General features: G+C 36.3%; 1 protein-coding gene across 1 annotated transcript in view; it reads left to right on the forward strand.

Moving 5' to 3' along the window:
* SLC35F1 (solute carrier family 35 member F1) overlaps positions 1-16,352 on the forward strand; it is a 538,040-nt gene that overhangs the window by 323,213 nt on the left and 198,475 nt on the right. The window contains exon 2 of the mRNA XM_074187448.1: positions 3,944-4,119. Coding sequence (XP_074043549.1) covers positions 3,944-4,119 — 176 coding nt within the window. The remainder of the gene's footprint in view (positions 1-3,943; positions 4,120-16,352) is intronic.

Here is a 16,352-nt window from a genome sequence, read left to right on the forward strand (position 1 = left end):
ATCCCAGCCCCTTGCAAGAAGTGAAAAAGAAAATGTGTTATTATCTGACCACTCTCCCCCCATGGTCCATCCTCTCCTCCATCACTCACATCCCCCCCTTCCCCCTGCCCCCCCTTCTTACTCCAGATGCCTATACCCTACTGACTATATATATGCTGTTTCCTCTCCTAGCCACCTGTGATGAGAGCAAAGATTCCCTCATTCCCCCTTCTTCCCCCCTTCCATATCATTGCAATAGCTCATTATAATAAAGAAAAATCTTATTATAGGAAATATTTTGACCTATTCCCCTCTTTCTCCCATTACATTTCCCTTTTTTCTATTGACTCCATTTTTATACCATATTTTATCTTCAAATTCAGCTTTTTCCTGTGCTTCATCTATAAAAGCTCCTTCTACCTGCTCTGTTAATTGAGAAGGTTCATATGAGTATTATCAGTGTCATTTTTCTATACAGGAATATATGCAGTTCATCATCATTAAGTCCCTTATATTTTCCCTTTCTCCTCCACTTTCTATGCTTCACCTGAGTCCTGTATTTGAAGATCAAACCTTCTGTTCAGCTCTGGCCATTCCAACAGGAACATTTGAAATTCCCCTGGTTCATTGAAAGTTCATCTTTTTCCCCTGAAGAAGACATTCAGTTTTTCTGGGTAGTTGATTCTCAGTTGCATTCTAAGCTCTTTTATCTTCTGGTATATTATATTCCAAGCCCTATGAGCTTTTAATGTAGTTGCTGCTAACTCCTGGGAGATCCTGATTGCAGCCCCATGGAATTTTAATTGTGTCCTTCTGGCTGCTTTTGTAATATTTTCTCTTTGACTTGGGAGTTCTGGAACTTGGCTATAATATTCCTGGGGGTTGGTTTTTTGGGATCTCTTTCTTGGGGAGATCAGTGGATTCTCTCAATTTCTATTCTGCCCTCTGCTTCTAGGATATCAGGGCAATTTTCCTGTAGTAATTCTTTGAAAATGATGTCAAGGCTCTTTTCCTGATCATGACTTTCAGGTATTCCAATAATGTTTAAATTATCTTTCCTAAGTCTGTTTTCCATAGCAGTTGTTTTTTCAATTAGATGTTTCACATTTTCTTCTAATTTTTCATTCTTTTGGTTTTGAAGTATTTAGTCCTGATTTCTCATAAATTCAGCAATCACCCTGAGTTCTATTCTTTGTCTGAAGGATTTGTTTTCCTCAGAGAGCTTTCTTATCTCTTTTTCCATATAGCCAATTCTTCTTTTTAAAGCATTCTTCTCCTCAATAACTTTTTGAACTGTTTTAACCATTTGACCTAAGCTGGTTTTTAGCATGCTATTTTCTTCAGCATTTTTTTTGGATTTCCTTGACTAAGCTGCTGACTTCATTTTCATGTTTTTCCTGCATCTCTCATTTCTTTTCCCAGTTTTTCTTCTATCTCCCTCATTTGATTTTCAAAGTCTTTTTTAAGCTCTGTCATAGCTTGAGCCCAATTTCTGTTTTTCTTGGAGTCTTTAGATGCAGGAGCTTGTGCTTACTCACCTTCAGACTGAGTGTTTTGATCCTTCTTGGGTTCACAGGCAAAATATTTCTCAATGGTGTTCCTCTTGTTTCTCTGCTTGCTCATTTTCCCAGCCTTAGCCTGTTTTGGGGGTGCTTCCTGAGCTTTTGGGACACTCCCACAAGGGTCTCAGTGTGTGAGGCTCTGTCTTCCCTCCTGATCTGTGAATGACTGGGGGGGTGCTGCTGTTCTATGGGGGCCTTAGACTGTGATCAGGATCTGAATGTGGTCAGAACCCCAGTGTTCTGTTCTAGGGGCAGAGGACAGAGCTCAGAAGTCTCTCTTCACTCCCCTCCCTAAGTTCAATGTGCTCATGCCCTGAGAGGGCTCCTGCTCACCGACTCTGCCTGCTTCTGTTTCCTGGATCTGGAATGCAGTGGCCATGCTGCTCGCTGTGTGCCCTGAGGGCTGGGCTTCATGTGATCACTGTAGCAGAAGTCCCCCACTGTTCCCCCAATTTGTGGCTGGTGCTCCCCAGGGTGAGGGCAGGAAACTCCCCTGCTGCTGTGTGTCACAGCTCCCAGTGCCCTGGGACTGCCTCCTCGAGGCTGAAGTTCTTTCACTCTGGCGGGCCGCCCCTCCAACCCTGATGATCATAGCCTTTCTGCTCTTTTCCAGGTTACCTTGAGTAGGAGAACTGCCTCCCTGGGTCCCTCTGTGGGTTCTGTCTCTGGAAAATTTAGTTAGAGTCCTTAGTTTAGAAGTTTTATGAGAGAGCGCCTAACAGATGATCCTCTCCTCTTGTCGCCATCTTAGCTCCTCCCCCCTTTGCATTTAAGAAATCAGAGAGAAGGGGCTTAAAAATGATTTATACTGGTAAGTATCTAAGGTAAAATTTGAACCCAGATCTTCTAGACTTTATGTCTGAGTCTCAGAGTAACCATACTTTCTAACTATGTCTGTGTCTGACTTGTCAGGTATGTCTTCTTATAATTCATCATTATTATATTTAAAAAAAAACCTTTCAGAGCTCCCTGTTGCCCACTAAATTAAGTTCAAATATTTTATTCTGACATTCAAGGCCTGACTCTGTCACCTTCAAAACTGGCAAAGGAATCTAAACTTCAAATCTCTGAGTTGAAAAATTCCTGTTAATCTTTCCTGCTTTTGCTTATGTCGTGGGCTGATGACTTTTCTATCATGATGAAAATGGAACCAGAAATCAAGAGAATGGTAAAAATGTGAAAAGATGTCATAATATTCTAAAATTAGAACTCAGTTATAGGGTTTCATGCAATTCATTAAGTAGTATGAATTATGGATTGATATGGGATCATAGATTTAGAGAATTAGAGCTTGAAGGAACTTTGTGACCTTAGAGGCCATCAATCTATCCCCCTCACTTTACACATGAGAAAACTAAGGTTCATAAAGGGTAAGTGACTAATTCAGGGTCACAAGACCTGAGAAGTATGGAGAAATGATTTGAAACCACATCTTCCTGACTCCAATTTCATGACTCAATCTGCTACCTCTGTGTCCAATTTTCACTGATATTTTAGTAATGATAATAATATAATATTAAATCTAAGCATCCCTCAGAGTGGGGACAAATAAGGGGAAGGACAACATGTCTAGATGAGAGGTAAGAAAAGAAATATCCATTGAAAGATCCAGAGGCATTTAGCTATGAATGAGCAGCCAAAATAACCCAACCAAACAAAAACCTTCTCATCCCTTTCTTTGTTGATCCATCATTACTTTTGGATCTTCCAGATACAAACTGTAGACTCTGACTTAGGCTAAAAAGAAAGGTCTTTGCAGTAAGCATACATGTGTAACCAATATACATAATAGTAAAAGAAGTCTATCTACTTTACATTTTTAATTATCTTCCCTTTTTTAAATTCACCATGGGATTTCCCTTAGAGATAACAATAATTTTGTTCTGTGAGTACTTTAAAAGTGAAGTACTAAGTGACCAAAAAACATTTTAACTCTATCAGTTTAATTCCTGGCACCTGAAATCTGATAATGACTTTGGACCCCTTGGATTTCCTCATGTCTGGTTAATCAGTTCCATGTTCATTATGAAACTTTATCCAACTGTTTTTTTCTTTCCTCAGTTTTTCTTTTTCACTGTTTATTTATTTACCCATTATAACTCCCTTCCTTAGTAGAATATAAACTCTGTGAGAGCAGGAACAGTTTCACTTAAGTCTTTGTTTTCTGCATTCAAATTTTAAAAGTGTTTGCTGAATTAAATCTGTAATAAGCACTCTATTTTCTTGAATCTGCCATGATATTACTGGAATGAAGAATAGTACCAAAGAACTCTCATTACAGGGGTCCTGGACAATACCCCAGTTTTACTTGAATTTAATTTGCTTAAAAAATAATATTAAGAACTCCCAACCTCCTATGGTAGCTGACTACTGACATCTCTTATATTTCTCTTTTCCCTCAGGGAGATGATGATCTCTGTGGCCCTTGGACAGGTATTATCCCTTCTTATCTGTGGCATTGGTCTAACCAGCAAGTACCTGTCTGATGATTTCCATGCCAACACTCCAGTCTTTCAGAGTTTCCTTAATTACATCCTTCTCTTCTTGGTCTACACCACAACACTAGCTGTCAGACAAGGTAAGTTGATATTATGGGGGAATCACAGATTCCAGAGCCTTAGATATGGGTTTTAGCTAGTTATATTTTAAGAAACATCTAGAATTGGGATGTCATATTATCACTTTGGATATCAACAGAACAAATCAGAGTCCAAAATTCTTTCTTTTCTTTTTTTGTGATGATACATCAAACTAAATGAATGAATAAATCATAATGGAGCATGAATATTGAGGATTCAGCAGAAGGAAGAAAAGCATGTGTAGGCTGAATTGTAAAATCACTCACTCTGAGACTCTCTTTAAATATTCCTAATGCTTCTTCCTGATTCTTAGTGGAAGTTCTCATTTATATGCCTGGGAAAATATATGTATGCATTTAAGAAGACACAAAACACCTGTCCTAATCATATCTCTTCATTCAGGTGATTCATGATCTACAGGGAAATAGCTTGGTTTGCATTGACTTTTTAAAAGCAATCATCAACAAAATTTTGTTTAAAGGCAACTAAATAAATGTTTTAGAAACAAATCAGGATATGTACATGGTTATGTATATAATTGTACAGAGTTGCACCTATGGGGAGTGGTACATACATGTTATTTTTAGCATCTATTTGTGTATCTGTATGCACATTTATGGATTTGGGGATAGGTTGTTTATTTTTGTTGGGTACTGAAACTGTGATTTCCACACTCAGGAAACTATATCCTGTTGGCCAAATCTGGCCTATCTCCCTGTTTTTTACAACTCAGGAGCAAAGAATGGCTTTTACTTTTAAGTGTTTTGAAATGAAAATTTTAATTAATATTTAATAATTAGTTAAATTTATACATTTTGAAAATATAAAAATCAACTAAAGTAGTTGGGTGGCACAGTGGATAGAGGTGTTAGACTCTAAAGTCTTGAGTTCTAATCTGGATCAGACACTTATATTCAGATACCGGGTAAATCACGTGATCCTGTTTGCCTTAGTAACCTCATATGTAAAATGAACTAGAGTAAGAAATGGCAAATCATTCCATGTCATAGTTAAGAAAACCTAAATGGAATCACAAAGAGCTGAACAAGAATGAACAACAATGTCAATAGCATTCTTAGTTCTTAGACCATATGAAAACAGACTGGTGTGGATTTAACTAGAAGATCATAGTTTGCCCATTCCTTTTGTAGGAAATTCCCAAAAGAAACTTTATATATGTAATCCTACAACTATTTTGCAACTAATAATATTTTGCTTGGGGCACCAAACAGTTGAATCATTTACCTGGAGATATGCAGCCAAATGTCAAATATAGGAATAGATTCATGTCTTCATGACTCTGAGTCCAGTTTTCTATCCACTGTCCCACATTGCATCTGTTATGTGTTTGTAGCTGAGTGTAAGACTATTTGTAAATGTTTTGTGGACCAACATATTTATTATTTTTTTCAGGGAATATCAAATTTTGTTTTATGTAAATTCAATCTTATATTTGTTACAGTTGGCTTTATCATTATTATTACCTCACTGTAGTAAACTCCTATATTCAGCTTTAAATTCTCTACAAAAGAGAAGACTAAAGGAAATTGAATAGAAATAAAAATGATTAAGAAAAAATTAGAGATTTGTTGATAAGAGAAGATTAAAAAGTGAAGCATGTATTATAGTTTGTCTTTCATTTTCAAAGAAGACCATGACATCAGGGAAGTGATGCCATGACAAGCAAAAGAATTAGATTTGAGTGAGCTAGTGCTGTGCTAAGGCACCAGCCTCTTTCTCCTCCAGAGTCTTCTGGGTCCAGTGGTCAGATATGAATCAGAATGACTGGAGATAGCCCTGGATTCAGGGTAATCAGAGTTAACTGACTTGCCCAAAGTCACACAGCTAGTAAATGGCAGGTTTCTGAGGCGAGATTTGAGCTCCTATCCTCCTGAATCCAAGGCCAGTGATTTATCCACCAAGCCACCTAGCTGCCCTACAGCTTGGTTATAGCAATGAAGAGAGAAAGGGAATGCAAACAATTTAAAATTACTTGATATAAGCATAAATTACTGTAAAGATAGAAAAAATTAGTTTTCTATGAAGAAAACCATGGTGGAGAATACTATACAAATATTTAATTGGATTCTACCTTAACACCCATCTTTTCCCTCCTCTCTATCCACATTATCAGCTCCCTATTTCAGGCCCTTATCATCTTTCATCTATGGCAGTTTCCTCTACCACAAACCATAGAGTATATGGGGTGTTCAGGGATTATTAGCACCTCTGGAGTCAGGTCTCTAAACCCTTTTCAAAGGCTATTCATTCAATATTGGTGTCCATCTTCACTGAACTCTCACCTATGGCTCCAAGAAGAGCAGCTAGGTGGTTCAGTAGATAGAACACTGACCTTGGATTCAGAAGGATGGGAGCTCAAATCCAGCCTCAGACACTTGCCACTTTCTAGTTATGTGATCTTGGGCCAGTCACTTAACCCTGATTATCTTGTGTTCAGGGTCATTTCCAGTTGTCCTGATTCTTATCTGTCTACTGGACCCAGATGGACTGGAAGAAAAAGTGAGGCTGGTGACTTAGCACAGCATCCCCCTCATTCAAATCCAATTCATGTACTTGTCATGGCATCACCTCACTGTCATGGTCATCTTGGAAAATGAAGGACAAACATTATTATTATTATTATTATTATTATTATTATTATGGATCCAATGTTGAATCTCTCTATTCCATACTGTAACATTCAGTCTCACTTCTGGACTCCCTCAATTTTCCCCAGGTGAATGTGGAGGGGAGGGGGACAAGTATTCCATCAAGATCTCCAAGTGCTCCATTTATTTACCAAAAACACCAGTACTTAAATACCTTTCCAGACCCTAATCCACTCCCACTCCTGTGGCATTTAGTAAGATAGGATTCTGGTGTTCAAGACACCAGGTGCAATAATTTACAACACTTCTATACACAAGGGTTCCTAACACTCCAAGAAGCTATAGTAGGCATATATCATCCAGGCAAATACCACAGCTAAGATTTCACTTCCTCACAAGTTGATGGTTACTGAGTGACCTCAAACCTATGAGTGAATTAGAGGGATGTCTACTCCAAGCATGTAAAGACTTTCCCTAGTGGAATGAGCAGATGAGAACAATTTAATCCAATATTCATGAAGATAGCTAAAGCAGGTTCTTTAGAATGCTTAGCACTTGGTCAGACATTGCATCCTGGGCCATCCCCAGTCATCCTGACTTTTACCTTGCCACTAGACTTTGATAACTCAGGAAGAGATAGTGAGATTTATGACTTTGTGTAATTCTCTGCCTTATGTAAATTCAATTTATGCAAGAGTTAAAACATCACTCTATGGTATCATTGGATTTTTTATTGAAACAAAGTATAAGCAACAACTTCATTTCCTTTTATCTGGAATCACTGTCTCCATTTTCTCCCTTCTCTAATCTAAACTTAGCACAGCTGCCAAAAAGAACCTTTCTGAGTTATATTATATATTACTTGCTCAAAAATCATCAGTGACTACCTATTACTTTTAAACTCACAATTTAATATTCTATAAATTTCTACAGCAGTAGTAACAGCAATAGCAATGGTGATGATATTAGCCAATATTTATATATAATTTTACAGTTTTTGAAGTACTCTATATGCATTTTATTTTATTTTATTTGACCTTCTCAACAGCCCTGAGAGATGGGTGCTGTTATCTCCATTTTACAGGTTAGGAAACTGAAACTGCTTTATTCAAGGTCACATATCTATTGTCTGAGGCAGGATGTGAACTCATGTCTTCTTAATTCCAATTCAAAAATCTGTCTATGCACTGAGTCACATAATTGCCCAAGTTGGGTTCACTCAGTTTTCTCGTCTTGCTTCATATTATGTCCCTTCACATACTCTGTTTCAGCCAATAATGTACAGCCACTTGCTCCCTGAATTTGACATACAAACTTATTCCTCTTTGAAGTTATGCCTTCCCTTCTTCCCCACTTTCTTCCTCCCTGAAGCATGCTCCCTCCTTATCTCTCCCTTTCAGAATCCTTCTTTTTCCTTCTGGGCACAGCTAAGATCTCATTTCCTCAGTAAAGCCTTCCCTCTTCTGCCTTTGTCAGGTTCTCTCTTTTATTCCTCCCTATGTTGGACATATTTTAGTTACATATCCTACCCCACACCCTCAAAGAGAGTCATTTTCTTGAAGGCAGTGGCTGTAGATTCTTGAAACTCTGTGTACCTGTTCAATCATTAACAAGTCTTTACTAAATTGCATTATTTGGTTTTTATCCCCTCCCAAATCTGGATTCCTTCATGACTTTATGTTATCCCCTTCTTCACCAATGCAAACATCCTTAAAATTCTCTGAGTAACCCAATTAGGAAGTCAGTTGGATGGATAAATGGATGGATGGATGGATGGATGGATGGATGGATGGATGGATGGATGGATGGATAGATGGATGAATGGGTAGACAAGAATAGGCAAATGAGCAGGGAAAATAAACAAATATATGTTCTATATAGATAAATGTTATATGAATAGATTTTTATGTATTTTTATTTTATATAATATTTAATATTGGTTTTATATTATATTTTATATGTAGACATATACTATGTTTCTAATAAGACAAAACTTCAAATTAGTCTAATCACTTCCACTTTTTAAAGTGTATGCATTTACAGCAAGTTAAATGTAAGAAGGTCCCAGATGGTGATAAAGAGATAGATTCTATGAAGTTTTACCAAAAATTAAACTTAAAGGTTAAACTAAACTCATCTACAAAATAAATCATGAATGGGTGTTCGTCTCCAACCCAATTTCATATTGGTGCTTTGTTCCCTCCATTGTTAATTTTCTATCAAGATCCATTCTTTGCCACCAATAATCTAATTATAAGTTGTGTGTCTGGTCCTCCTTTTGTCAGGGGCTAATGCCATGTTGGCTCAAACTCCTCCAGATGGGTTTACATCTCCAGGAGTCCTAGCTGGCAGCACATGAAGAAATACTGGATGAATATAGCTATCCAGAAAAAGCATCAACTTCAGAAAAGGAACTATGTTATGTTTCTTTCTAAGAAGAGCAAGATGAGGCCCTTCTTGCAATTTGGAAAAAGGTTGATAATTTGGATGAACTTCAAATAAGCATTAACTTCAATAGGATTTTTTCTTTCTGCTAATGACTTACTTCATTAGCTGAAGTTTCTCAAAGTCTTGGATATGCCTAAATAATTTCTCATAAATAGCTCTTAATATATATTATTTTTCCTCTTGGAATTCTTGGGGTGGAAAAAGGGGGGGGAGTTTCCAGTTGAATGTAAAAGTACAGAAATATCAGAAGTAGAAATATCATGAATAAAAAAGGAATATGAACATATTTAATTCAGTAAGAAATTATTAACTACCTACTCTGTGCAAGGAATTGTATTCACATAGGAGTTATAATGACAAAGATAAAGCATTCCCTATCCTCAATAAGCTTCCATTTTCCTGAGGGAAAAGGAATGTGTATTTTGTTTTAGGTTTTTGCAAGGCAAATGGAGTTAAGTGGCTTGCCCAAGGCCACACAGCTAGGTAATTATTAAGTGTCTGAGCCCGAATTTGAACCCAGGTACTCTTGACTCCAAGGCCAGTACTTTATCCACTACGCCAGCTAGCCGCCCCAGGAATGTGTATTCTAATAAATAAATATGAAATATATACAAAGTGAATATAATTTAATATGGGCTAACAGATGCAGATTTGGTAAGATTTGAAGGGGGGGTAATACTTTCAGCTGACCCTTGCAAGGAGCACATCACGAAGCAGGGGTAAGGAGCAATAACACACAAAGAAGTGTAATCTATTTAAAGACATGATGACCTAAAATGGAATGTCATGAATAAAGAACAGTGAGTGGACCAATTTGTCCCTTATCCTTAGAAAGCTTCTTTTAAACTCTTACTACCAATCTCCCTGGTTTCCTTTAAGTGCCAATTAATTGAAATCTCAACTTCTACAGGAAGCATTCTCCAACAGATCTTACTTCTCGTGCCTGCCCTCTATTATTTCCTATTTATCCTGTATATAAGCTATAAACTTGTTTTACATATATTTATTTTCATGTTTCTCCTCCATTAGATTTAAGCCCTTTGAGGGCAAGGACTATATTCTGCCTCTTTTTGTATCCCCAGCACTTAACCAGAGTCTGGGACATAGTGGATATTAATTAACTCAAACATAGAATGTATAATAAGTATCGAAAGGTAAACTGAACCATAATGTGAAGGATTTTAAAAGCCCATCCTAGAACTAAAAGGAAGCCACTGAAGTTTCTTAAGAAGTTCTTCTTTTTCTAGTGATGTGGAAAGAGGATGTTTTTAAATCCAACTATGACTTGACTAAGTTTCTTATACAGAATGGAACAGGTATTCAAACTTTTTCTTGAAGCATCTGAAATGAATAATTAAAAATATCACAGCAAAGAAATCTCCCTAGGTGGTACTGTAAGCACATGCATTTTTAAAAGTAAATTGATTCAGTTAATTTGCATTCTTGTTTCTGTAGATATATAATATACATATTTATGCACACATAAAACACATTTTATACAGAGTATAGATTTGTCTGTCTGTATATCACCTTGGGTAGAGGTGAAAATGGACAGGTGGCATTTGCTAATCAAAGCAGAATAAGATTTAGAGCTAGAAACAATCTCATTAATCATTTAGACAGCAAACTGTGACCTATATAGTTTTTACATTTTTAAACAAAAAATAAGCAGAGGGCTGGATTTAGCCTTCAGGTCATAGTTTGGCCAATCCTGATCTAATCCAACTTCTTCATTTTATAAATGTGAAAAGTGAGTCTCAGGTAAATTTACCTTGGCAAGGTCACAGGCGCAGTAAGTGAAATAGCTATATGAAATAGCTATATTCCTCTCCTCCTCCCCTTTTTCTCTCTCTCTTCCTTTCCATTTAATCCTCTCTTTCCATTTGTATCTTCACTTTCCACCCCACACCAGGAAGATAGATGCTTGAGTTCAGGGTGCCCAACTAAATTTTCAGAAAGTAAATCAGTCACTTTGTCTTCCTCTTTCAAGCCAGATCTTGAGATCTGTAACAAGAAAGATGATCAGTAAGCAAAAAAAAATACTCTAAAAAAGGATAAACTGCTTTAGATAATTTTGGAAAGGAATATTGTTTCCATCTCTGAATATCAGTGCACTAAAAATACAAATACCAGGGGCGGCTAGGTGGCGCAGTGGATAAAGCACCAGCTTTGGAATCAGGAGTACCTAAGTTCAAATTCGATCTCAGACACTTAATAATTACCTAGCTATGTGGCCTTGGGCAAGCCACTTAACCCCATTTGCCTTGCAAAAACCTAAAAAAATACAAATACCAGTTACAAAAAAATATTTGTAACTGGTTCTTCAGGTTTTAATTTTTCAATAACAGTCATTTCAGTTTAAAATAAAAAAGCTTTCCACTGTGGGTGAACTTAAGAATGCAGCATGTATTTTGCAGTTCAGCAAATTTCTGAAACACCAGAATTGAAATATTCATTGCATATCTTACAACGACACACAAAAGGGATAAGACCATAAGAATGAATGATACTGATAGAAATCGGAAATTAATTTCATCCATTGAGTGTTCTCAAAACAATAATGAAAGAAGATCTACAGGTATTATTACTCCAAATAAGAAAGCTTTTCAATCATAGTATTAATGTTTAATAGAGGCCTTCATATTTTCCCATACAAGCTGCCCTCCAGGCTGGAATTTCACTCCCTAAACTTTTCTACACATTGAAATGCTTTTCTTGATGTTCTGCTTCAGGTGCTGTCTCCTTCATGATGTGCGTCCCTGTTCTGCTTTTCCTATTCACCCATCTGAAAAATATTACCACTTTTCAAAATTGCCTCAGTATTTTGATTTTATCAATCAGATTATAAGCTCCTTGTGAAGGAATGAATGATAAAGGATTTATTGAGGGCCAGGCAGTAGGATAAGCAGTAGAAAGAGCTACCTTCTAATCTTTCAGAGGGGTAACTCAGAAAAGAAGGTTCAGTAGCCATGAAGAAACTCAAAAATTCCAAATGTTCAACTGCAGGGTAAATGGAAAGGACCAGGGATCCTTGGGTTAGCCTAGGAGGTCATATACCATTAGGACAAATAAAGACTGTTGTTTTTCAAGATTGTATCTTTAGTCTAACTTAGTGCTTTGTACAGAGTAATATAAGAATGTTTGGTGAAATTTAACATCTCATTTCTCTCTTATTTATTTATTTTTCCAGCTACACGCAGAGATAGTTTTCAACAATCATTTTTGTAAGGTTTTGAGTTTCACATTATAGATTAGACATGCACAACTATGCTGACATATTTCCATATTAATCATGTTGTGAAAGAAGAATCAGAATAGAAAGGGGGAGGAGGGAACCATGAGAGAAAAAAAGCATAAAATATAAAACAAATTTTAAAAACTGAAAATAGCAAGTTTTGGTCTGCATTCAAACTCCATAGTTCTGTCTCTGGATGTGAATGGTATTTTCCATCACAAGTCCTTTAGAATTGTCTTCCATTATTGAACTTCTGAGAAGAGCAAGTCTGTCATAGTTGATTATTATACAATATTGTTGTTAATGTGTACAATTAACATTTCTAATGGGGAAGACTGAGAACATCAAGACAACTTAGAAGTTCTATATCTAAGAACTAATTGTCTCAAGAAGAAATATAAGAAATGTCCTTCTTATCATAGTCGGCTGATATATCTTTGAACCATGACCCTTTCTATCTTTCAAATTCCTTTTAAATGCATTCTCATTACAAACATGAGCTCTTTGGAGCAAGTTATTCCTTTAAAATGAAGTCATTCTGAAGAATGAACAATACTATTATGTAGAGACTCTTAGATTATGTAGAGACTGGATTGCATGGGATTATACAAAAATAACAAAAATAAGAAATAGAACTTCAGGGTCAAGCCAAGATAGTGGCACAAAGCTAGGATGCTCCCAGAGCTTTTCCTTGACACAACTTTAAATGAAGCCTCTACACAGATTTTAAAGCTACAGATCCCACAAAAACAAGCTCTCAACTCAAGATGTCATGGAGGATCTTCAGTAAAGGTCAGTTTCTGGGGATAAAGGGAAGTGTATGTAGGAAAGCAGAAAAGCCAGCAGGAGATTTTTAACCACAGAGCAGCTCAAATCTAGACTCAGGAAGACAGCTTGATAGAAGACCAGCAGAGAGAGAGTCCCCACCCCAAAGTCCAAGCCCTGGGAACACTGGGGCAACAGATGGGACTGGATTGGGAACAAACCAACACATAGGCAAAGCCTGGACATAAAGGAAAGGTTGGGAACCAACCTCAACATAGACAACACCTTGGTAAAAGATAAGTAAAGGACCAGATTCCAACCCCAGCACAAAAACTTGGGACTATATTTCCCATACCCCAGGAGCAGAGAAACTATCAAAATGAGTAAAAAAAACCCCACAAAAAAAACAAAAACAAAAAAAGAGCATAAACCCTAGAAAGCTACTATTCAGACAGGATGATAAAAATGCCAACTCAGAAGAAGAAAGTAATGACTAATTGCCTACATGTGATGCCTCAAAGTAGTTTATGAATTGGTCTCAAATCCAAAACCTTATGGAAGAGCTTTAAAAAGGGATTTTAAAAAACAAAGAAGAGAGAAAGAAGAAAAATGAAAAAAAAAAGAAATAAGAGCCATGAAGGAGAATTATGAAAACTTGGTGGAAGAAATCAATTCTTGTAAAAGTAAAAATGACCAACTAGAAAAAGCCTTTCTAAGATAATGTATTTTTTTTAAAAAAGCAGAGTAAGAAGTATGGACTTCACACTGATTATGATCATATGAGAAAAGAAAATGAGAATAAATGACTAAAGGATCCTTTTAGAGAATTCAAGAGAATAATAATAGAAATAATGATAATAATGATAATGATAACAGTATATGCCAGTCATTCTAAGTGCTTTATAAATATCTCATTTAATCCTTACAATAACTATATTATTATCCTTATTTTTACAGTTGAGGGAACTGAGGCAGGCAGCAGTTGTGCCTTGCCTGGTGTCACACAGCAAGTGTCTAAGACTGGCTTTGAAACTCAGGTCTACCTAATGGTAGTCCCAGTGCTCTCTGCCTGAGTGACAAAAAATAATGTCATTATATGGGATGCATTAAAATTAATTAATTTAAATGGTCATAAAACAATCATTTGTATTGTTGTTATTAAGTTTTTAATTAAAATGTTTCATACATTATCTTTTGGAAAGCCACAGAGTATTTAGAAACACAATTAGACTTCATCTATGAGCAGATTGCGGCATTTTATGCTACATCATATTGGACATTTCTGTTTCCCTCAGGCACTCTTTCTGTAATAAAAAACTGTTTACATTTTAAAAGTACTCTAAATATACCACACCAGGGATCAGCAAAGTAGAGGACATTTATAGCTGAGCCATGCCATGAACTTAAATCTTGTGCTTCCCAAATAGGATTGATTCCTCTTAAAAGTATCCTGAGTGTGATTGTCATTGCCTTGCAGTCCCATGATGACCAATCTGCCTCTTTGTCTTAATGTCAATTAGTTTTAAAGTACAATTTAAATATCTGCTGAAAAATAAAGGAATGAGATAAAAGTGAAGCCTGAAACAGTAGAGGTGGAGGAGGAAACTAAACACCAAATTCAAGAATCCCAGAACTTTGTCTCAATAGAGACGTATGCACATATGGGTATATAAAACTGCAGTCTTTTGGGTAGTTCTTTGTAATATAGAGAAATTGATTTTAAAATATTTTAATAAAAGTCATCACTCATTAAAGGAATTCCCACTCCTATCAAAAAAAACTGCTCACTCAATGCTGTTACTTTCACTAAGTGTTTATATTTTTTTTCAATAACAAATCCTTTGAGAGCATCGTGGACCTACTGATAGTGGTTTATTTTAGTACATCATTATGGAAGGGTGATGAGAGATGTTTGTTTCTTGATGAGTCCTTTATATTTTCTTCTACTTGTATACTTTTCTCTTCCCAGTAAAGGAAAAATGGCTTTCAACTTTCTTTCTTCAGTCAAAACACAGAAACAAATTCAATTTCAATGGCAGGCAACATATTGTACACTTGATGGGATATGAAGGGGAAGAAAACATTGCTTTTTGAAAGACTTGTTTTCTTTTGGCTCACTATCAGAAAATAAAAATGGAAGGAGTGCCATATTGGTCCAGCTTCATGGTCCAGCCATTCTGAAGTTCTTTCATAGTGCACACATTCATTCAGTACACATAATTGTACTACTGACTAGTGATTGGGGAAACTTTCTTCCCTCATTTTGAACTCCTGCACATAATGGTGTTTTACTGAAAGTTTGGATACAGTTTTCCAAAGGCCCGACTTAATCCCAAGGGTTACATTAGGAAAATTTGAAAGTATAGAGCAATGGCAAAAGGATATCACGGAATCACAGAATTTTGGATCTAGAAGGAATATTGGCGATCATGCAGTCTAACTTTCCTTGAATGACTTGAAATGACTTGAGCAGATTCATAGAGGGAGTATATATGGAAGAGCTGGAATCAGAATCCGAGCCTCATGATTCTAGACCTCTTGCTTTTTCTAATACACCAAGGTGGGTCAAAGTCTCAAGTACAAGTCATAACTCTGCCATTTATAAGCTTTGTTACTTTAAGCAAGTTAATTAAATATTTGATCCTCAGTTGCCTCATTTATAAAATGGAAACAATATTATTATACCATCTACCCTGAAGTATTGTTATGAGGATCAAGTGAGTTACTATATGAAAAGTTCTTCAAAAACCTTTGAACTTTGTATAAATGTCAGGGTCTTCTACTAATACTATTATTATTCTTATTTTATAATTTTTTTTAGGTTTTTGCAAAGCAAATGGGGTTAAGTGGCTTGCCCAAGGCCACACAGCTAGGTAATTAAGTGTCTGAGACCGGATTTGAACCCAGGTACTTCTGACCCCAGGGCCAGTGCTTTATCCACTGTGCCACCTAGCTGCCCCTTATTTTATGATTATTATTAATAGTTGAACAAAACAACTGATTAGATGGTTGTAATTAGGCTCACAGTCTTTATAAAAACAATGTCAATGCTACAAAAGTTAAATTATTAACAGGACTGGGTAAATATGTATCACCTAGCTAAGAGTAGATATTTTGTGACATTTTACAAGCTTTTTAAAAAATAAAATGTTCATGCCTAGCTGTGTGACTTTGG

The sequence above is a fragment of the Macrotis lagotis genome, chromosome 5, assembly GCF_037893015.1.
Source record: "Macrotis lagotis isolate mMagLag1 chromosome 5, bilby.v1.9.chrom.fasta, whole genome shotgun sequence".
Taxonomy (NCBI): Eukaryota; Metazoa; Chordata; class Mammalia; order Peramelemorphia; family Peramelidae; genus Macrotis; species Macrotis lagotis.